The 24174-nt window shown below is 42.0% G+C and overlaps 1 protein-coding gene across 1 annotated transcript in view; it reads right to left on the bottom strand.

Annotated features, from left to right (window-relative positions):
- Nucleotides 1-886: 886 nt before the first annotated feature.
- PPP2R2A (protein phosphatase 2 regulatory subunit Balpha) overlaps nt 887-24174 on the bottom strand; it is a 67500-nt gene continuing 44212 nt past the window's right edge. Inside the window, 11 exon segments of the mRNA XM_043502979.1 lie at nt 887-1774; nt 1777-1880; nt 5761-5852; nt 6419-6594; nt 7730-7795; nt 7798-7821; nt 7824-7892; nt 9155-9332; nt 9761-9873; nt 10990-11155; nt 23390-23487. Coding sequence (XP_043358914.1) covers nt 1602-1774; nt 1777-1880; nt 5761-5852; nt 6419-6594; nt 7730-7795; nt 7798-7821; nt 7824-7892; nt 9155-9332; nt 9761-9873; nt 10990-11155; nt 23390-23487 — 1259 coding nt within the window. The 3' untranslated portion in view covers nt 887-1601.

The following is a 24174-nucleotide window of genomic DNA, read 5'->3' as shown; positions in this document are numbered from 1 at the left end:
ATGGTAAGTACAACTTATTAGACCTTCTGGTGCACCAGAAGAGCACAATTAGCAAAAACATATTGGAGGTAAAAACCCACAAGCTTTTTAAAATGTTAGTATCCAATTCTTCATCTTTGGATAAGCCTTATTTGCTTAAAAAGAGTTTAAATCAAGTTACAGACAACTATTAATATTTATTTCATGCAGTTTCTGTACTTCAAGCATTTTCTGATCATTGCACCTTTTAAAGTTGATCTTTAATTGCTTTGAAAAGCCAGAAGAAAGCAGCAGCACTCATATGGTAATCTACATTTCCATTCAGACACTGATAGCAATAAAATACAGAAAATATATATGTACTCAGAATGCAGTGTAAATTCTCATCTATAATTACTTGATATTCGTTTTGTACTACATCATACTGTTCAACAAGAATTTTAACCATTAAAAAACACTGGCTTTGTATTCTAAACAAGGTATTACATAAAATTAGGATGAGATTAAACATATTAAAAAGTTAGTCCCCAATAAATGGATTTGAATTCTACAAATTCAGACACTCAGACATAAGGGATAGTTTAATTAACAGATAAAGGGGCTTTAAGGAGACGGAACAGGTCAATTACTGTTCAAGACTATGGCAAAGTCTGGTAGCATTTCAAGATTTTTGAAATGGAAATGGTCAATAAATACCAGAGTTAGAATGATCTTTTTCATACATGTATGACAGCCAGACAGTTGCAAAAACCCTCCCTCTCTCCCCTGCCTACTGAAAAATAATTATAATTAATACTGGTTAAAATCTTTACAAAAAAACATCACTTTATTTCATGCATCTAAGGTAAAACACAGAATATTTGTATAAAGTAAAGAGGTAGATTAAAAAAGGAAAAAAAAACCCAGATTCTTCATTCTTTGTCACTTTTATTCAGTAGTTTTTTTTTTTTTTCCTTCCTTATTTTCTCTTTTTTGGTGCCAAACATGGCAAGGAGTGATTACAGTCAACTGCTTATTAAAACATTGTTCGCAACATAGACCCCTTTACCACTGACCCCAAACTGACTCATTTCATGTGCTTTATTTCATTTTTTTCTATACACCACCACCAGGGAGGGGTGGAGGGGATGAAGGGGGGGGGGGAAGGGAAGGGGGAGTCCAGGAGGAGGAATGCTACAAGCCACAGCAAGAATGAGCTGCATTAATAAAAAAGGGCCACAAATGATACAGTAATGAGGTTACACAATTAAATCCCATAGCATGACTGAAGGCTTTCCCGTGTTTGACGTCATCACAATGGAAGGCATAAAAGTGGAGTAAACCAATGTTGATACAGTCCAATCTAGTCCATTAGGCAAGATGGTGCAAGTAGTCATTAAATTAAAAAGTGCCCCTACCCTCACCTAAATGGCTAGCAAACATGGAGAACACCACCGTGATGGATCAACAGAGCTTTTCTCCATGTAGCTAAAAAAGTGTGTCATATGGCACATTTTTAAACACTGGAAAGGGGTGCCACAATGGACCTCTCTCTTTTATTCTCTTTCATTTACAGGTACAAATGCTAGATTCAACTATCTCAACTATGCAGGAAGTGGATTCTTCTGTTAGGAACGCCAAGCCTAATTCACTTTGTCTTGAAATATATACAAGTTGTTTGTAGTAGCTACAGCAATGATATTTTCCTTGGGATGCCAGGCTGTATGTAGTATCTTCTTGTTGAAGTCTAGGCTGTCAACACTAATTTCATCCTTCTTTCGCTTTCCACTTGCACAAACTTTGCGGGGCTTCAAACGGTGCGGGGTTTATTATTTTCCCGAGATGCTTCCAAGGTGATGTCTCGTTTTGTGTTTCTATCAAACATTCTGAAGAAATTGTTGTAAGATCCCGTCATGACAACACTGGAAATAAGAAAGCTAAAGATTAATCCAAGAATGCCACATTGTAAAAAGGAGGAGGAGGAGTTATTTGTATTACGGTAGTGCCTGGAGGTCTCAACCGACAGCAGAGCTCCACAGTGCTAGACGCTGTGCATAAATAAAAAGAGTCCCGGCCCAAAAAGCTTGCAATTCCAACAGAGAAGACAAAGGCGAGTGAAAATAAAGTATGTGTTCACGTTTTGCAGATAGGGAGCTGAGGCACACAGGGGGATTAAGTGATTAACCCAAGGTCCCATGTGAACCCACTCATCATCCAACTCCCAGTCCAATGTTTGACCACAAGATACGCTTCCACTCTACAAAAGCCCAGAAATCCTGCCTTTCCATTCCCTTTCAGCCCTTCAGAAAATACCTTTTAGTTGCACAGTGGTGGGGAAACAATGTCACCTACTTTGGGCCTGCTGCTGTACGATGCTGCGTGCCCTCCACTCTTGAAGTCAACAGGAGAAGAGGGCACTTGGAACCTTACAGAGCTAGGGCCCCTTCGCCGCCAACAGCAATTTTTTTCACCCCCAACAGCTATTTTAAAAGCCACTAGAGGTGCAGCTCAGATTTTTATCCAGAACCACTCAATCATCAACTACCTTTGCAAAAGACCTTGTTATAGGGAGCTCTCGCTCTGTACATTCTTTGTCGTATGAACTCACGTTGTGCCAAAATTAACCCCAACTAACCGTCCCCATGGAAAGCAATACTTCAGAAAACATGCATGTTATTAACTTCAAGAAGTAACCAATACGGTCATGCCCCAACTCAAAACAGCAGTGTTTTTTTTGAATCACAGAGGACCCATTTTGACTCTTTGGGAGCTAAACACTGTTTTTAAGAGATTATGGACCCCATTCTACAAGGTGTTGAGCATCCTCAACTCCAACTGACTTTGGCAGTCAGTTTACTCAACATGCTTCAGTAGATGCTCAATATTTCACAGGATTAGGCCCTACAGATCATACCGTGTGACCCAAGGACCTTCTGATGCCAACAGGGGGTACACAGGACTATTGGGATCACATGACCGCTTCCAGTGAACACGTCAGATTTCTACCGAAAGCCTGTGTCACAAAGGTTATCCCTGTCACTGTGAGATGTATGTACCGATAACATGTGAGGAGTTGTGTGTATAAACTAAAATTTACGTTCTCTAAGTCTGCAGCTGAAAGCAGGTCACTCCAAGGCAGCGTGTCTTGAGACAAAACTTATCCGGACACTTATCTCCCTGGGTGACATACAATAGGAGTCTATTAGCATACTAAGTCAAATGGTAGTAAAGAGAGGAAGAGGACTTCAGAAGCAAATTAACAGGAAGAGGTCAACAGTGGGTGGGTGGGTGGGTGGTGGGGGGGAGAGATAGGCGCTCAGGTGAACATCAAAAGTCTCTCTTGGTATATCTGCGAGTGCAGACACACACCCTGGCATCCATCCGTCTGTGAAGAAAATTGCCAGTGGACTTAATTTTATGAAAGGAAGGCTCTAGTTGAGAACCCTGGGGAGAGGACTTGGGGAAGCTATCTTTGTAGAAGATTAGGGCTGCAGGAGACCTCAGGAGGTCATCTAATCCAATCCCCTGCTCAAAGGAGGGCCAACCCCAACTAAACCATCCCAGCCAGGGCTTGTCAAGCTGGGCCTTAAAAACCTAAGGATGGAGATTCCACCACCTCCCTAGGTAATCCATTCCAGTGCTTTACCACCCTCCGACGTGAAATAGTTTTTCCTAATATCCAACCTAGACCTCCCCCACTGCAACTTCAGAGCATTACTCCTCGTTCTGTCATCTGCCACCACTGAGAACAGCCAAGCTCCATCCTCTTTGGAACCCCCCTTCAGGTTTCTGAAGGCTACATCAAAGCCCCCCTCACTCTTCTCTTCTGCAGACTAAATAAGCCCAGTTCCCTCAGCCTCTGCTCATAAATCATGTGCCCAAGCCCCTAATTTCATTTTTGTTGCCCTTCACTGGACTTTCTCCAATTGGTCCACATCCTTTCTGTAGTGGGGGCCCCAAAACTGGATGCAATACATCATATGTGGCCTCAGCAGTGCCGAATAGAGGGGAATAATCACTTCCCTCAATCTGCTAACAATGCTCCTACTAATACAGGTTGGTCAGGCATGACTTGCCCTTGGTGAATCCATGTTGACTGTTCCTGATCTCCTTCCTCTCTTCCAAGTGCTTCAAAATGCATTCCTTGACTACCTGCTCCATTATTTTTCCAGGGACTGAGGTGAGGCTGACTGGTCTGAAGTTCCCCAGATTCTCCTTCTTCCCGTTTTTAAGATGGGCATTATATTTGCCTTTTTCCGATATCCGGGAATTCCCCAGATCACCATGTGTTTTTAAAGATACCGGCCAATGGCACTGCAATCACATCAGCCAACTCCCTCAGCACCCCTCGGATGCATTGCATCCGGCCCCATGGACTTGCGTACGTCCAGCTTTTCTAAAGGAGTCCTTAACCTCTTCTTTCACCAATGACCGTCTCTTGTTGGAGACAAGAGAATGTTTTGTGAGTTAAGTTTAGGTTCTAGAAAGCATGTTATGATGGTTTTGTATGCAACTACTCGTTTCCAATCGTCTTCCTTTCGATTTCTTGAATCTCTGTTCTTTGATACTAAACTTATTCTTGTTTTCACTATAAATATACCCAAGTGCCATATGTTAAGATGAGTGGGGATTCCGAGTTGAATCCTTGCAAGCTGGGGTGTGCTATTCCGTTGCGAGTACCGAAGCAGAGTTCTGTGAGCGTTCAGTGTTGAGTCTGAACACTCCAGAGGGGATGCTCGGAAGAGTCAGGGGTTGGTGTGTGCCTATTGCTAACCTGTTCAGAAAGAGCAAGGCCTGTGGAGAACTGTGTTGCCAGAAGCTAGTGGATTGAGGGAGCTCAACCACAGCGGGCACCGACAACATCCTCACACTAAGGGCAGTTGCCTAACAACCCTGGGAAACGTCACAACCTGTTACAAGGTTCTCTGATTAAGACAAGCATTTGAATTTCTGCACGTAAGCAGTCAGTATTGCCCTTATGGCTAGCAACAGAGTGTACCCTGGAAAGCCAGAAGGAGTAGCATTTTGAATTTGGCTCAAAGTACATGGCTAGAACTGCATGAGCATCAGGATCAAAATATACCCAATTTTTTATACACCTTAGAGTTGGCTGGTTTTAGATCATCTAATTGAAATATATCAGATTTTCAGTAGGCAAATATGCTTAGAGATTATCCAATATTTAGATAAACGGCTGTTTGGTTTAAAGAGAGTGATCCCCTCATGATGAAACAGATGAGGACTCAATGAGCTGCTTCAGATTTGGCAAATGAGTGGCTCAATACATTTTTTTTTTTTAAATCATCATCATTCAACTTAGGTTAACAGAAATATTACTGGGGCGACAGCTATGCAAGGCAACCTTGAAAAGTCATTTAAAAAAAATAAATGAAATTCTTAGAGGGTTGTCTATGTTTGTCATGTTTTGGCAAGACTGGATCATTAAGGAGAACACCACAGCTCCCAAAGCATACTAGGAAACTTAGTCATAAGAAATATATACTCTCCAGCGTGAAGAGTACTGAAAGCCTTAATCCAGCCATAAAATCTCCATAAGCAGATTCTCACTCCCTGCACATCAACTTGCAAGACTCCAACGGTACGAGCTAATACACATTACATTAGCTCACAATATTGTTAAAAAAAAACAAAAACACCAAAACACAACCAAACCCAAGAAGAAAAGGATTTATACATTTGAGGCTACAGTTTGGATTTCTCACGTCAGAAAGAACCCATAGTGCTGCTTCCCATTCCCAAAAACTAAGCCTTAAATATGTGAAGAAAAACGGTTAGACTTGCCTGTCCGATCCATTCCAACAGCACTCAAATTTGTCAAAAATGCAGTCATTCTCATACAGAGAACAAAGTTTACTTCGGAGGTATTCATGCACCTAGGGGAAAAAAAGTTTCTTTAATATTTGAAAAAAAAGCATGATTTGTCTCTGAAAGCGTCCAAGCAAGCTACATGGAGACCAACTCGATTCTTGAGGAAAGCTGAACAGGACCCCCTTTTGGATACTCTCAGTCCACCCTATAAGTTGACAGGAAGCATCACAACTGTCCCTTTGGCACTGGACAGTCCCGAAACTGAGCAAGTGTCCTGCACAACACTGCCTCCTGTTGCCCAGGCAGAAAGGGGTGAACTCTGGTCTCCTCTCAGACGCTGCGAAACACCATCACTATGCTAACTTGTGGCCCAGAATGCAAGTCACGCTTATTGCGTCCTTCACGATTTCCGCCCCACGAGAAAAGCATGTCATACATGTTCAATGTAGATCTTAATCCTACAATCAGACCACAAAGAGCAGACCACCCATGTGTCTTTGTGCCCCACTGACTTTGCCGAAGCTCTGAATAGGAACAGGGGTCTGTATACACAGATCCAATATGGGATCAAGGCCATACTCAGTGCATGACGTACTTCCAAGGTTTAGAATACCGGTGTATGACATTTCACTGGATACCTGATATGTTCCACAGGTCTGTTTTCCATATTTAAATCCCAGATCTTCACTGACAGATAATCTCTAGTCATCATATATCGACCACTATGGCTGAATTTTACGTCGGATATGGAAGAGATAATTTCAGAGAAAAACGATCTGTTGCTAGGGTCTTCTGGTTCTTCAAACACTAAGTAAAAGACATGCATTACCGATCAGCAAGTACTCTATTCAAAACTAAGTCAATTCCATACAGGCTCACACGCTTCAAAACAATAATTTCAATATGAACCTTGGAAAATCTCAAATGGTTCTGGGACAGGCATTTTATACATGCACCGACTGATGAGCGTCTCCCATACCCCAATACAGCATACTCATCATTTCACGAGATAGACAATCACACGACACAGACCGATTAGAAACACTGCAGGTGCTGTTAGTTATCTGGTGTCTGATGCCATATTTCAGAAAAATAAAAAACTCTGTAACGTGACCTCCATATGGTGAAGTAAATGATGGATTTATTCAAAATGTTCTCCTGAAGTTAGCCTCCAAAGAGATAGCGAATCGAGTGTATGTAAGACAGAAGAAGTAAAAGGCAAGTCACTGTACATATGCTTCCTATAGATCGATCACAGTAAAAAAAAATCCAAGACAGAATGAGGAATCTAACTTTTGGAGGGTGTACTCATTGCAAGTCTTGAGCATTAGCGACGGATCCGAGTTGGAACTGAACCAGAATTTAAAAAAGTTAAAAGGCTGCATTAAGCTGTTTCCGTTCCTCTCAATTAGCCAGTCCTCTGGCATTAATTTTTTTAAGTTGCACGAACAGTACGTTACTGTTTTCACTCAAGCAAGGAGATGAAACAAACCTTCATGGGATATAGGGTTTTTTTCCTTTTCCTCCATACGAAGGAAATTCACTATACACTCACAGTGAGGCGTGTTAGAAATTTATTGACAAAAGTCGCAGTTTACAATACTTGATGCTTAGGCACTACACATAGCACTGTCTATACTAGAAAATTAAGCTGGCATAACTACTTCACTCACGGGTCCTGAAAAATCTGCACCCAAAGCAGCGTAGTTTAAGCCAACCTAACCCCTCAGTATAGACAGTGCTAGGTAGAAAGAAGAAGAATTCTGTCCACCTCCCTGAGTTGGATTACCTTGGCTGATGAGAGAACCCCTCCGTCAGCATAGGTAGTGTCTAGTGGCTCAGCTGTGGCATTTCAAGGGGCAGATAAGCCCATAGCTTCATCTAGTAGGGAAATGCTTTAAAAATATGTGGGGGGAGGGGAATCAATAAAAGTAGGACTCACATTTCGAATGTCTATCACAGAGTGCCGATGCTCTCATGTCACCACGACGAATTGTTCCTTTACTATACTGTATACAAACGTGTTACAGCTGTAGGATGGAACTCTGCAGCTGTTATCACCTCTGTCAGCTCTTCCATGTTGGCAGGCTTAATATCTACAATATCTAGAGTGCGTTTTATTAAGGAATTCTCTCTTCAAATGTACAGAACACACTTATACAGCTTTATACATTTATTCCACAATGCCTCTCCAATTACCAATACATGGGTATCTGAAAAGAAACATAAAACAAATCAACAGAAGAAGGCAGCAGTGTGGCAGCAGGGAACTGGGAGACAGGACTCTGCCACAGGCTTCCTCTGTGACCTGGGGTAAATCACCATTTTTCTGTGCCTTTGTTTATCCACTTGAAAAAATGGAAATGTAGTCTTCTTTTAATTGTCTATAAAACCTGTCAACATACCCTGAAATATTAACACGCCGTCAGTTTAAAAATTCTTCTATAATCTAGTAAGCGAACAAGCACCAATATATTTTATAAGATTAAAATAATTAAAATCCAACATTCTAATAATGATTTTGCACTACATCAGTTGTTCGGTTTTGATCTGTAGAACAACAGCTGGCCTGTGTCTAATTTTACCAAATGCTGCAACATAACTAAGGCCGATTGTCATGGATTTTGTGATTTCCTGTTTTTTTCCCCCCCAGGAACTCTGAGACTCCTTATTTTCCCACTGCTCCAGCTCCTGCTCCCCACACAGCAGTGGCTGAATATGCTCCTGTGGTTCTAGACACCGAGAACCTTTGCGCGTGTGTGCAGGAGTGGAGGGGTGGGACGGCTGGGGAGCAAAAAGAGAGAGAGAGAAGGGGGTTGGGAAGTTCTGCAGCAGACCAGTCACTTGAAGGACTGAGGATGGTACCTCTCCCGCAAACCTGGCTCTTAATGGAGCTCAAGATCTGGTTCAAAAGACAAATACTTGCAAATTGTTCTCTCTCCAGCCCTGCTCCTCTTCTGTTCCGGGAGCGTACCTTTTCCTCCTTTCTAACAACAAATGCCATGACTTTGCCATAAATTTTTTTGCCAGGAAAACCACCAATATTAATCATAACTCTGCTTTGTCTTATGTTGCCTAAAAAGGATCCTACAGTATTGGCATGCCAGAAGCAATACTCATTGCAACTGAAAAATAACTAAGAAATGGAAGCACGTTTCCGAGTGGTAGCTGTGTTAATCTGTATTAACAAAACCCCCGAGCGTGCCCAAATAAATTTGTTAGTTTCTAAGGTGCCACAAGGACGCCTCAGTTTTTTTAAGCAATGGAAGATGTGCTAAGCATACACTTCAAGGGAAAAGAGAAATTTAACTATTTTAATTATGGCAAAAAGTCCTTCTCCGATAAAAAGACAAATAGAAAAAGATACTAAAACTTCGGTCTGTAATTTCTAGGTGCCACAGATTAATCCGCAAGTCATCTGCAGATAGGTATGTTTCATAATCACTATTGATGGAGATAGAGTTGATGTGATACGTGTGAGCATTTGCAAATATTCTTCGCGGACTGGCTTCAACCATAAGATCCATGGGTCTGAATACTGGCACCTGCAATACAAGAAAACACAAAATATAAGCTGTGCATGTAATACAGACACATGAGTACTGACAGCCACCCATCCAATGCACCCATGCACCTCCACCAGCCTGACAAACAAGGACCCTGAAGTCATTTCAAAAATCGATGTCCTAGGCATAGCGGGCAAGGAACTGCTGGCGTACAATATGTGGGACACCACAGAAAACTCACAGTTAATATCACTGTACAAAGGATGGTTTGTAGCAAATGACTAGCACATGGAGTCAGAAGTTCTGGCTTCTATTGCCAGCTGAGCCACAGACCTATCTATATGCGACCTTAAGGAAGTCGCTCAACTGCCTCTGCCTTAGAGCCCGATCTATTAAATGAGGCTAAATACTTACCTACCCTCAGATGGCGACTGAGAACTATCACACTAAACAGAGGAGTTACTCACCCGTAGTGTTGTAACTGTAGAAGGGTCCCTATACCGCCCATCTTCTTCCTTCAAGTTATAGCCCTCCGGTCTTTTGTCCCTTTCACTTATTTTCCATAACTTTATTGTTTTATCTGAAACAAATTAAAGAGTTGTCCAAGTTTAAATGAAAAGCTCAAGCATGAGGCCGCTTTCTTTTCACAACTGATATTTGTGCATCATTTCAGTATTCATTTTTCAAGTGAGCCTGTCAGGATTATCTATCTACATATATAAACAACACAAACGCTCTAAAAGCTAATGTTCGGAGATGTGTATTTTGTTGGATGTGACTGTTGCGTCAACTTACAATTAGGCTGAAATTAACTGGGAAAGTTAAAATGCAATCGCAACCTGGTCTACACTAAGTTTTTGTACCAGTATTTTGGTTAGGGGGTTGTGTGGTTTTGTTTTGTTTTTTTAAAAGCAAAACTGTTAAACCACTACAATCCCTCATGTAGATGCAGTTCTGTCACTATAAAGGTGCCTTATGCCATTATGGTTTATTGCCCTTCCTGTACAGAAATAGCAAAATTGGTAGAGAGCATCTTTATCCCAGTGTAACTGTGTCCACACTAGGGGGGATTATTTTAGTGCTTTAAGTAAACCAGTACAGTTAAAGCGGTACAACAAGCCCTTAGACCGACGTTTAGTTTAAAAGAGACAATCAGATTAGAAAAACCTTCAAATTAAACCAATTAATAGTACACAAGTTTACATGTAGCATGGAACTCTTTTGGATACACACATATTATCCATTTATTGCATTGTGTAGATTGTAGACGGCATTACATTTCTAAATATTATAAAAACTCATGATTTGTGGAATAAACTGATCAAAACAGTATCAGGAAGAAATTTTCCTCCAAATATATAGAATCTCACAAAAACATAGGGGTTTTCTTTGCTGTCCTCTGTAGCATGAAGCTATTGGCCACTGCTTGAGTCAGAACAGATTTTACTGGGTAAAGGACTGGCCTTTGAATCTTAAGTTCCTGATGTAGATAAAGCATCAGTTGCAAAGCGGAGGGGAAAAAAAAATATATAAATTCTCAGTTTAAAAAAGCATAAACAAACTTTGATGCTAGTCAAAGCTGAGTATGCTGTAAGTAAGGACAAAAAGAGGAGCAGAGAATTTGAGATTCATTCTACACAGCTGTATTCTGCTTTCAAGCTTACTGTGTACAATAAAAACAAACAAACAAACTTACCATTTGTAGACAATAAAAACTGAGCAGCATTTTTCTGGGGTAACCACCGAATTTTGTTGATCTTTTCTTCAATTTCTAAACTTTTCAAGTAGTCAAATTCTGGTTCATGGCTTTGAAAAGTACTGTAAACATTGTATTCCCCTCTGCTGAGACTCTGGATTTTGTTCTAAAGAGAAAGAAAAGATTTGTTTCTGAGAATTATATGTATGGCTTATATGCAGTGCACATGTGTACCAAGCTTGTGGGGGGGGGATGTTTACACAGAGTGCACATGTAGACTAATGGTTCGAACAGGAGACTGGTTGCCAGGATTATGCCTGCCTCGGCCTGTCTTGTTGTATGTTCTCTGACAAAGTGCAACTTCTCTGTGCCTCATTTTTCCAATTCTACAAAATGGATGCAACAAGCCTCATCCATTTCAGAAGGGTTTGGGTAAAGTTTCAGCATCACAGAAGTGCCGAGTACATATTGTTGCTGCTTTTGATACGGCACAAAGATGGTATAATTGTGCAGACACTTGATTTTAAGCAATCCCCCCCTTTCACTCACTCAGCTTTCTCCGTTTTCTTTTTGGGCTGTCATTTTCTATGCTTTGTTTCAATGCGATCAATGTGTCGAGTTTCAGAAAAAAAATCCTTCAGTCATTTAAGCTACTCGTGCACAATTTACAACATAGTCACTTGCCCCCTGTAAATAACTCAAAAGAGCTGAACTTTGAATCTTCTGACTTTGTAAATAAGCAGCTAAGAAACCGTTGGTAAGTTTTTTAAAATTTTGTTAGAGTCTCATCCAGCCCACAGAATATATTGTTTCCTAGGGAGTACAGTCCCCAAAGGCTCCAAAAGACACTCTCTGCTGCACATCAGGTTAATCTACTCTGGGGAAGATTGACCTGCTACTCAAGTTGTGAGAATCCCAAAACGCAACCACAGAGCAAGCCAGATATAAATGTATATAAATCAGCTCTTCCACCCCTGAACATTCTTAGTTTCTGTTTTCTTAGAGACCCCTTTCCCTTCCTTTGGGGAAACTACACTGGAAAAAAGAGACGAAGTCAAAGCTTCTACGGTGAAATCTCAAAGTTACAAACAAGAGAGTTACGAACTGAACTGACCAGTCACCACACGCCTCATTTAGAACCAAAAGTACGCAATCAGGCAGCAGCAGTGACCAAACAACAAAAAAATGCAAATACAGTCCAGTACTGTGTTAAGCATAAACTACTTTAAAAAAGGGGAAACAGCACTTTTCTTCTGCATAGTACAGTTTCAAAACTGTAGTAAGTCAATGTTCAATTGTAAACTTTGGAAAGAACAACCATTAGGTTTTGTTTGGAGTTACAAACCACCTCCATTCCTGAAGTGTTCCTAACTCGGAGGTTCCACTGTACCACCTTTAGCCAGCATAGCTTTAATATTAAAACCACACCTGTGATTGACAGCCTATGCTATGAGGGCACCCTGGATGGATGGATGGATGGAGGCTGCCTGGAATGATGGGAAGCCTCAAATCTTACACAGGCCACTGCTACCCCTGCTAAAAAGCTGCGTTTTATGTAATGATTTCTTAAAGCCACTCTCACACTGGAGGAATTTGACCTCCTCTTATGCGAAAAGTGACCACGAAGAAACAGTTCATAGCTGAGCACACTGCTAGCTTCTAAACTTGTGTGGTTTCATATCCCACCTAGGTTCTAGCAATCCCACCATCACCATCTTAGGTTGACAGGTGAATCACGCCTTTGCTGTGATGACCTCTGGGTTGTGAAATTTGTTCCTCCCTTTATGTCCGACTCAGGTCCATTCATCCACAAATTGTGCCCCAAAATTATCTCCTGGTATGATCATTGCTGGCCCCAAACACATTACATTTTCCAAATCCCTTTCTCTTGTATCACATCCTTTCATTTTAATGCAGGCAAGGAGTTATTAAAATTTATCATGTTGTAGAGTAAGCCAGGAGCAAGGAGAAGAAAGCTGCCTTAGAAGTCACACTATTTAGCGCCAGAATACCGTACCACGCCCACCAATTATTTTGGCCTTCCCATCCTAGAAAGAGGAAGGAATTTGCTGCTGTGTTTCAGTCTGGCCTACCAGGTTAAGCAGGGTCAAGCAGGCAGTATACTGAATGGGAGATTTCCAAGGCAAAGCTATGGTGCTGTAGGATGTGCAAGTCATGATTCAGTCGCGTTCTCTACTTCGAGTCAATACGAAACTCAATGCTTCACACTGACGCACACTTGTTTGTGGATTAATAAAAAAAATATACGGGGCTAGAGGGTACTATAATGTAGGAGACACCATCTTTAGCATGAAAAGCAAAAGGTCTTTGGAGTCATTTAGGCTATCACAGAACTAAACCTAAAAAAAGCAAGAGGTATAAACAAACCCCTGTCCCTCTAACTAGGGACTAATTCCAAGTAGGATAATTACAGTCCACCTCCATGAATTCCTCGTGAAGTTTCAATTGGATACAACATTCATTTCCTGTCCTAGCTTATGTAACATTTTTTGCTTTATGCCGTTCAACAGTTGCCACATCCCAACTCAAGAGATGGTAGCATTTCAGTGGTGGATGAAGTTACACAGGCTTGTGTAACGATATAGAGGAATCACATTTCAGCGATGCTCTCTACATGTTATAAGAACTTTGGAATGCTTTGTGTCTGATGAAAGATACATTACAAAATACTCCTGTGTAAATAACCTTATTTATGAAACAGCTCCTGCCAAGGTCACACACGAGTAGTTATAAATAATACATTCTGGTGCATTATTAGGGCATCCATTTTTCTGAACTTATTCCCCGAAATCTCAGGAAAGTAGTCAACATATATGCTTCCAAAGCTCTATTTTGAAGGTAGATTTTGTGCTTTCACCACTGATGTCTTTCTGTGGTCCCCATCACCACAGCGTGACTCCTGAACACAAATGAATTAATCTCCAGAATATTCATGTGAAGTAGGAAATATCATCTGCCTTCTACAGATGGGGGGGGGGGGGAAATGGAGGTTAAATTACTTGCCCAAGGCCACATATGAAATCTGTGGCAGAACTGGGAACTGAAGGAGAGGTTACTTACCTGTAGAGTAGCTGAAGTTCTTCAAAATGGTTTGTACCTATGGGCACTGTTGAGGTTGACAGAGTCCTAACCGACGCGAAGTCACTCGAGGCAGGGGATGAACTCCAGATTCGTCATAATAAGGCAAGATGCATCTTGAAACTCACTTTGGCCGTCTCCCAGTAGAAATTGGTTGCCCCTTAACCCTTTCAGCAAAGGAGGTAAAGAGTCTGGGAGAGGCCTTGGAGGGACTTATTGTATCAAGGAAGATGGCAGGAGCCTCTCACACTTCCAAAGTATGAAGACTAGCTTTTTCTCTTGGGATGAGGCTTGGGGTAAAATATTGGGAGTCGAACGCCCCGATTGATGTGGAATTCTGATATGACCCGAGGTAGGAAGCGAGGATGGGAATGTAAGGTCACTTTGTCATAGTACAAAGTTGTCTAAGAGTAGGTCACAGCCAGGAGTGCCCCTTGCTCTCCTACTCTCCTGGCTGAAGTTTTGGAAGACGAATGAAGAAATCAACAGTTGCCCATGGGTTCAAATGGAGATCAACTCAGGGTCTTCAGAACTAGGGTAAGATTCCAGGGTGGAGTTGGCGTCTTGACGTGAAGGAAAAGGTTAGACAAACATTTAAAAATCCAGGCTGCACTAGGGTGAGCAAAAACAGAAAAATCTTCATCAGGGGAGTGGAAGTCTCTAACGGCAGCAAGGAGGCCCCTAATGGAACTGAGTAACAAACCTTGGGGTTCTGTAATCAGTCAGTCAGTCAGTCAGTTGATTACGTCTTTGAGGAGATATGGCTCAATGGGCACGCCAGGCTTGGAAACACTTCCACTTCTGCAGGTAGGTTTTCCTCAGGACAGATTATCTACTGCTCAGGAATAGTCTTAACTTCAGGAAAACAGTCCAGTTCTACGTCTGAGAACTACTGAGGAGCCAAACCTTGAGGTGCGATGAAGAGATGTTGGGGTGGGTCATGGTGCCTGATATCTGGGTCAGGAGAGCCGTCGTGAGTGGACAGCAAAGATGCACCTACAGAGAAAGGGGCAAAGTATATTTGGGAACAAGTAGATTTGTGGCCATAACCTCTCCTCAAGTACAAGCAATGGAGCATCCCATTGGACAGCACTGCAAAGAGATCTATCTCCAGGAGGCCCCAGGACTGCCATATGCTCCGAAAGACCAAACTGCTGAAGATCACTTGTGGTGTTCGTGAAAGTGCCTGCTCACAGAATCTACTATGGTGTTTTTCAGAGTCATCTGGCCATCTGAAATGAGGGACTGAAACTGCTCTTTGGGCTTAAGACAAATGATCAAAAAATGTTAAAGTATAGAAAATTATATTTTGCCATGAAGGACTGATAGTTCACGATCCTAAACCAGAGAGCAGCTGATGAATAGCTCTTTTGGCTTAAGAGGTCCACATGCTTGTGCTTTTGTCCGAGACAGTCGATTTGAAGCAAGCTTGTTGATGCCTCTCGTCGAGGCTGCCCTCAACCAAGGAGCTGGGGATGTCTGCCATGCAGGCTAGTGAAAAAAGTGCCTCATTAGGGTCCATGAGTTCCTCGTGGCTGTGGCCTCAGGAGAAAGGTGAAGGTGTTGAAGGCCCCTTAGAAGAGTCGCTGTGTCTGGAGGCTTCTGCTGCCGGTACCGATGACTGCGCCATTTGGTGCAGTTTGCTAGAAGACTTCTCAGCGTAAGGTGTACCTAAAGTATTTTTGATGGGTACCAGTATCTCGGTACGAAGGCCTGCAGGAATCTTAGCGGTACTTATACCGGGTATCTGCTTCCCTGGCCTCAGAGCTGACTTACCTCTCCATTTGGAGTCTGTCTCCGGAGAATGGGTTTTCTTCATTTTGGGATGTGTTGTTTCCTAAGCAGCCCCATAGTCTCTGCATACCAAGGCTGAAGTCACCAGTGCAGTCTGAGCAGTAGAGGCCAATGCACTTGGGATGAGGAAATAAAGAATTGGACCCCACCAGCCTCAAGGAACACTCCATCCAGAGACGCTTCAAACTTCCCTCAGCTTCTGAGATGCCTTAAATCCAGAGCAGGCCTTGCACTTGGATGGGATGTGAAACTCTCCAAGGCAGCAGAGGCAACTGGAATGCCCATTGCTGAGGGGGAAAGAACTGTGACAGATCCAGCAGGCTTTGAAACCCAGTGTCTTTGGCATATCCGCCGCTGTCAGGGAGACTGCAGATAAACAAAGGCTGCGTGTGAAGGCGGCCTTGGCCGCAAAAAGAAAATTGGAGGGGGGGAGGGGAACAACTCCAAAAACCACACATCTATGCTTAAAACATACAAGCAAACAACTAAAGACCAAAACAAAATAAAATGCTAAAAAACCCACAGAATAACGTGGTATCTGAAAGCCAACACCAGACACCACACGGCTCTCTCTCAAGTTGAAGGTAACTGAGAAGGAACTGGAAGCTGTATATCCTTGCACCAGAGCACGAGGTTTCGTAGGGCGCAGGCACTGACACTGCTAACTAAAATCGCCGATCAAAAGTGCACAGGTGCACTCGCATCCAAAGGTGGAACACGCCCATAGGGACTGTAACTTGAAGAACCTAGATCTCCTGAGTCAGAATCCAGTTTCTTAACCACAAAACATTTATTCCCTGTATTCAAGGGTAACTGGAACCGGCACGGAGCCAAGGTGAAGACGCTGGCTTGATACACATTCCATTTAAGCAAATATTTACCCAGTAACTGTTCAAATTAAAGCGCACACACACCCGTCAATAAACAACACTCTGTACTGAAAACAGGGAAGTCTGCATAAATACACAGAAAGGTATTCAACTACACAAACCAATGGCAGCACCTGCCTTTCTGACAGCTCTCTGAGGATATCCTAGGCAGTCACACTGGACTCTGATCTTCAGACATGCCAGTGACCAGAAATTAAGGGGAGTTTTTCAGAGCAGCTGAGCATTAAAATCAAGTATTCAGTGACTTCCTCTTCCTTAAACAGATCCTAACTTGTAACCAGAATTGCTAGACTACGAACAAGTTGCTGCCCATCCCCACCTCTCCAAGACCGTTCTGATACTTAAACAGGGCAAGATTCCATATCCTGAAAGTTCAGTCATCTGAATTTTCACCACTTCAGTGGCCCATAGAACAACTGAGGCAATGTTATCTTCTGATGCAGCATAATTATGCAACAGAATTTGTCCCACCACAAAGGTGGCAACTCATAGCCGAAAAAATTGCAAAAGCAGTTAAACCCCTAGTGGGTTGGTGCTGGGAATTCCAAGTGGACAAAATGAGCTGAACCCAGACAGGGCTGCCAGTGAAGAAAAGCTGATTTAGGAAGGAAGCTTCCTGAATCAAATCACTGAGGATAAATGGTGAAGGAAACCTCTTTGGGAAAGCCACGAAGAACTTTAAAATCCTAGAACTGTATAGCCTTACACTGCTTAAAAGGACTAGGTGTTCTGTGATGCCCCAGGAATCATCAGATTAGAAATTAGAATATTTGCTATGCAGTGAAAATGTTTCAACTGTATGGGCTGTTGCCAGGCCAGCTGCAAAAATAAGAACTAAACATGTGAAAGAGCCTATTTTGACTCCAATGAAAGAATGTACTTCTAATTACTGTTTAATCTTATTGTTGTATACTGTTTTAGGGGTGGTGATTTTAAAAGGTAAAACTGATTTTAGGACAGGGCTAATCCTGGGTTTTAATATTTGTATTACTAAGTTGTGTTGATGTAAAGTTTGTGTTTATATTTATAATTTACAGTATTATGCACAATGGTCTAAGGCTAAGGTGCTACAGCAATAAATTTGAATGCGTCAGAGATTCACGAGTTATTCAATTTATTCTGCATTAATAGATTACAGTACAGAACTACAAGAGTCAACTATAAAGACAACCTACCTAGGAAAGTCAAGATAAGCTGCTTTTAGATGGTAATAATTAGTTAAAGTTTCTTGGACACTAGCCTGTATAAAGGCTATTTATCTAGCATATCTATATTCATAAAAGCATAAGTCTGCAGTGAATTTCAAATTACAGTATGGCCAACAGAAGATTATAGTTAGGACATCCTGCATTTTACATTACATTACAACCATAATCCAGCTAAACAAAATTACTGTAAGGCTACTTGTCCTGACCAAAGTCAGATAAACTCCACTAGATGGCACTAACTGACCCTAGTGATTTATTTGCCTAAGACAAGTTTCAGTTTTGCACAGGCTGGAAGCAAACAAGTTGTTGCAGGCGGTGGAAGAAGAACCTCCTTCGAGAATGGCAAAATTCTTATTGCTTAGGACTTTTACAACTAGACTGAATGAACACTAGAAAGTGTCCTCTAGGAAACCCACCCCATATTGACAGGGAGATAAAAGGGACTCTTACTCCTCCTCCTACTTCTTTGAGACTCAAGCCAGTCTGAAACCTATTTGTCTATTTCCAGCGGATTATACAACGCAATCATACAGGTCATTAAAATATTTTTAATGTTTAGCAGCTTTTTTTTTTTTTTTTAAAAAAAACCTTATAGGTAAGGTAGTTTTGGCGAATGGTGTGGTCACAATTATGGCAAGATGAAGTAAGTTAGTTATACCTCTCTGAAGAGGCTTGGTCCAAGTACAGATCAGGGCCCCAAGCACTGCCTAACTAATGCCAACTCCAAGTGGTCTAATTCCAGTGCCAACTCTCTGCAGCCTCTGCTAAACCAAACTTTCTATATTAGCTCCCCTACCTTTAAAATGGGAATATGTACCCCACCGGCATACTGGGAGGATTGTTTGTGGAGGCCTATGAAGACAAAAGCACTATGCAAGTACTGATTATTAATATTACATGGATAAAAGAATGCCATCAGTTCCATATCTTAACTGGCTAGCTATACGTGGTGGGATTTTCAGAAGCGCCTAAGTGATTTAGGAATACAAGTCCCATTGACTTAATAGGATTTACGCTCCCAATTCACTCGGGCACTTTTGAAAATGCCACTAATTTAGTATGCTGTGAGCCAAACATCGCTGCAGAAGTTAAACATGCTGTGGGGGCAGAGGGATCAAATCTTAAAGTCCTTCCAAAAGCACATCCTTTGTCTATATACAAAATGTCTCTAAATGGTATCAACGATGAGCAGCTTCCTCTCTGGTTTTGACTGAGTATTAGCTGAGCTACTCACTAGCTTTTAAGCTGGTATGGAAGAATTTCAAAATACAGCCTCAAATCTGCATCTCAAATTGTTACCCACCTGAATATAATAATACATTTATTAATTTCTATTAACTAAAAAGCAGACAGTGATTTGCTTGTCAAGTAGATTAATACGCCTCTCTACTGCTTATATCCACACACAAAAACAAAGATTATTTATTTTAATATGAATGCAATGACTTTCATAAGCAGACATTTCCAAAGAGGCCAACACTGACAATGATCTGCTTTACCCTTTAAAGATTTAACAAAAGGCTCTTGAGCCAAGAGATTGTACATTATTTTGTTAAATAGAAGTAAGCCTATTCTATTGGATAGTCATTTCCACAGCTCAGAGCTTGTGAAGTATTCACGGAGCTTAAATGAAGTCAGAATTTCCACCTAAGACGATCAGGGCAGCAAGATTTTTTGTTTTTTTAAATTAAATACAGAAGAGACACAGCTATCCAATATTAGTCACTGGTGCAAGAGATGGAAAGCATTCTGTACCTGATGCAAATAGATTTTGTGGGCGACAACTGCCACACCCCTCCCCCCGATCTCAACTCAATACTGTACAGTATACATTAAAAATATAAAACTTGGAGGGTAGTAATGTACACATTGTTCTTAAGTCTTGATCCCTTATTACTAGCGGACTTACACACGCATATACATATTTTCCAGAATAGGAAAGACAGATCCATATAGGCATCATTTCAAGGTATTTTCCCCCCATGCTCTTATTTTTATCCCTCCTTAACTACATGTAGGCAATCATCTGATGTTTAACTCACAATGTGTTCAATACTGCACATAAAGTTACATCTTTAATTCAGACAATTAGTACATCCGTCGAAAACTCTTTGACAGTCACATGCTTTTCAACTGCTTTACACTGCTTCAAGAGGCGGGTGAAAAAGTCACCTATGTGCTTTGTATAATTTCTATTGCATACTATTCTTGCCACCCAAGTTCTCCAGTCCCCAGTGCTATTAGTTTTAAATACCTCAGAGAAATAATGCCAGAATCAATTTATTAGTGTTTGTAACACACTGTGAGAGCCACAGATGAAAGGCCCTATAGAAGGGTTACATATTATGACTCTCTCTCATTTGAAAATTATTCAGAACAAGGATAGAGTTCAAGGATTGGAATAAATACTTGATGTATATGAATTTGTCTTCAACCCTTGCAATCGTGGTTACTCGAATTCACAGAATTCGGTAATTGTCAGTGAGCCTCTTAGTCAGTGTATAGTTCTACTGTAGATCTAAATATCACTAAACTCCGAGTTAAATCAAAAGCCAGAAAGATTACATCACATTCAGTAGCAAAAAGTCCACATCAATCTGTGAGCCATGCTAAAAGGAACAAGAGCCAGTGGCAGATTTAACTTTGGGGCAGTGTCCGATCAAAGGGAAATTTGGTTAATAGGTAGGGTTGCCAATTTTGGTTGGACATATTCCTCGAGGTTTCATCACATGAGATAATCTTTAATGCAAGATTTATGTTTAATTCCTGGAGACTTCAGGATAATCCTGGAGGGTTGTCAACTCTATGAACAAGAAATTGCCTTGTCAGCCAACTCTAGGATAATGAGAGCAGGCACAGACACGCAAAGTTCTGCCAACAAGCCACGGGAATTCATTTAAGGTAAGGATAATTCGATACAGTACCAAGGGACAAGAGATCTTATTAACATCTTCTACGCCTCTCCCTCTGAAGTCAATGTATTACACAATGTATAAGTGATAATACTATTCCATCCTCAAAAACACTTCACTCTCCAAAACTCCCCCTGAAGGTAATATTCCCATTTTACAAGTGGGAAACTGAGGTTGAGTGCCTTGCTCAAGACCAAAAAGTGTCTCAAAACCAAGCTAAGAACTTCCTTGATCATCTTCCTATGTTCAGAGAAATATAGTTTTGCATGAATCCCATTTATTTTTGAAAAAGAAAAGGAGTACTTGTGGCACCTTAGAGACTAACAAATTTATTTGAGCATAAGCTTTCGTGAGCTACAGCTCACTTCATCGGATGCATTTGGTGGAAAATACAGTGGGGAGATTTATATACACAGAGTACATGAAACAACGGCTGTTACCATACAAACTGTAACGAGAGTGATCAGGTAAGATGAGCTATTACCAGCAAAGGGCCGGGGGGGGTGGGGGAACCTTTTGTAGTGATAATCAGGGTGGGCCATTTCCAGCAGTTGACAAGAACGTCTGAGCCCTGGTCTACGCTAGGAGTTGAGGTCGAATTTAGCAGCATTAAATCTATTTAACCCTGCATCCGTCCACACGACAAAGCCCTTTTTTCTGACTTAAAGGGCTCTTAAAATTGATTTCCTTACTCCACCCCCGACAAGGGGATTAGCGCTGAAATCAGCCTTACTGGGTCGAATTTGGGGTACTGTGGACGCAATTAGATGGTATTGGCCTCCGGGAGTTATCCCCGAGTGCTCCATTGTGACCGCTCTGAACAGCACTCTCAACTCAGTTGCACTGGCCAGTAGACAGGAAAAGGCCCGCGAACTTTTGAATTTCAATTTCCTGTTTGGCCAGCGTGGCAAGCTGCAGGTGAGTGAAGAGCTTATCGGCAGAGGTGACCATGCAGAGCTCAACAGCAGAGGTGACTATGATGGAGTTCCAGAATCGCAAAAGAGCTCCAACATGGACCGAACGGGAGGTACGGGATCTGATCGCTGCATGGGGAGAGGAATCCGTGCTGTCAGAACTTCATTCCTGTTTTCGAAATGCCCAAACATTTGTGAAAACGTCCCAGGGCATGAAGGACAGAGGCCATAACAGCGACCCAAAGCAGTTGCGTGAAACTTAAGGAGCTGAGGCAAGCCTACCAGAAAACCAGAGAGGCAAACGACCGCTCCGGGTCAGAGCCCCAAAATGCTGCTTCTATGATGAGCTGCATGCCATTTTAGGGGGTTCAGCCACCACTACCCTAGCCGTGTTGTTTGACTCCTTCAATGGAGACGGAGGCAACACGAAAGCAGGTTTTGGGGACGAGGAAGTTGTGGATAACTCACAGCAAGCAAGCAGAGAAACTGGTTTTCCCCAACAGCCAGCAACAGTTTCTCACCCTGGATCTGGAGCCAGTACCCCCGAACCCACCCAAGGCTGCCTCCCGGACCCGCCAGGCGGGAGAAGCGACCTCTGGTGAGTGTACCTTTTAAAATACTACACAAGGTTTAAAGCAAGCATGTTTAATGATTCATTTGCCCTGGCATTCACGGCTCTCCTGGATGTACTCCCAAAGCCTTTGCAAAAGGTTTCTGGGGAGGGCAGCCTTATTCCGTCCACCATGGTAGGACACTTTACCACTCCAGGCCAGTAGTACGTACTCGGGAATCATTGTAGAACAAAGCATTGCGGTGTATGTTTGCTGGCGTTCAAACAACATCCGTTCTTTATCTCTCCGTGTTATCCTCAGGAGTGTGATTCATTCACGGTCACCTGGTTGAAATAGGGTGCTTTTCTTAAGGGGACATTCAGAGGTGCCCAGTTCCTACTGGGCTGTTTGCCTGTGGCTGAACAGAAATATTCCCCGCCGTTAGCCACGCGGTAGGGGGAGGCAAAACGCGACCTTGTAACGAAAGCACATGTGCTATGTCTGTAACGTTAACAGCAAGGTTTACCGTGAAAGAGTGTACCCATTGTTCTATAAAACGTGTCTTTTCAAATACCACTGTCCCTTTTTTTTTTCCCCCCCCTCCACCAGCTGCATGCGTTTCAAGGATCACAGGATCTTCTCCTTCCCAGAGGCTAGCGAAGATTAGAAGGCGAAAAAATGCACTCACGATGAAATGTTCTGAGCTCATGCTGTCCTCCCCACTGACAGAGCACAGACGAATGCACGGAGGCAGACAATGTCAGAGTGCAGGAAAGCACAAAACGACCGGGAGGAGAGGTGGCGGGCTGAAGCTGAAAGGTGGTGGCAGCGTGATCAGAGGAGGCAGGATTCAATGCTGAGGTTGCTGGAGGATCAAACTAAATATGCTCCAGCGTATGGTTGAGCTGCAGGAAGGTACATACAGTACAACTGCACAATTTCTCATGCAAGTATACACCTCACTCCTAAGGTCACTTGGAGACAGGGAAGAGTTTTAACACATTACTTATTTTAAAAACAGTTAACACTCACCTCTTGCTCTTGTTGAAAGATGACAACTCTACCTCCTTTGTCTCCTGTTGCTAGTAATTCTCCAGAATGGTTAAATTCTACCGTAGAAATTATATCCGCTGCATAACCAAGAACAAAAAAACCGTGAGTCAGCATTTCTTCTAAATATCTACTCAAAAAGTCAAGAAAATTATAAATGGTTAAGGAGTACAAACAGAAAACCTTTCCAGACAGCTTGACAAAGGCTCATTTTAGTCTACATCAGTCTCTGTTCTCTGAATAAAATGCTCTTAATAGGGAAAATGTCCAAAATTGTTTGTTCATACAGAAAAAGGCCGGTAATAGTGGTTTTTTGGTTTTGTTTGGTAAAGAGGTGCAGAACAGCAAAAAAAAAAAAAAAAATTTAAGCCAAGTATCTCAAAATCATTCCACATTCATTGAGTTAGAAGATCCTAGTTCCAGATTCAGACAAACTCGCGGCTTCTTTCAGGAATCTTTGGTCATTTATTACTAAAACTGAGAAACAGCCCTAATCTCTGGCCACACTATATAAAGTAGGAGTTCACATGTTTCTGGTAATACTGACATCTGCATATATATGTGAGAGAGAGAGAGAGAGAGAGAGAGAGAGAGAGAGAGAGAGAGAGAGAGAGAGAGACACACACACACACCACGAGCTCATTTCAGCTAGACCTCTGCCATTAATTTTTAACAGTAGAACTGGACACTTGCTCATTACCCATACTGATCTCAAAGCTTGTCTCTTCAGGACTGTATGTACACATCTGAAAGCTTTAGGCAGAATT

The sequence above is a fragment of the Dermochelys coriacea genome, chromosome 26 (genome assembly GCF_009764565.3).
Source record: "Dermochelys coriacea isolate rDerCor1 chromosome 26, rDerCor1.pri.v4, whole genome shotgun sequence".
In the NCBI taxonomy this organism is placed as follows: domain Eukaryota; kingdom Metazoa; phylum Chordata; order Testudines; family Dermochelyidae; genus Dermochelys; species Dermochelys coriacea.
The sequence above is the reverse complement of the archived record's forward strand: the minus strand, read 5'-3'. Positions and strand labels throughout refer to the sequence as shown.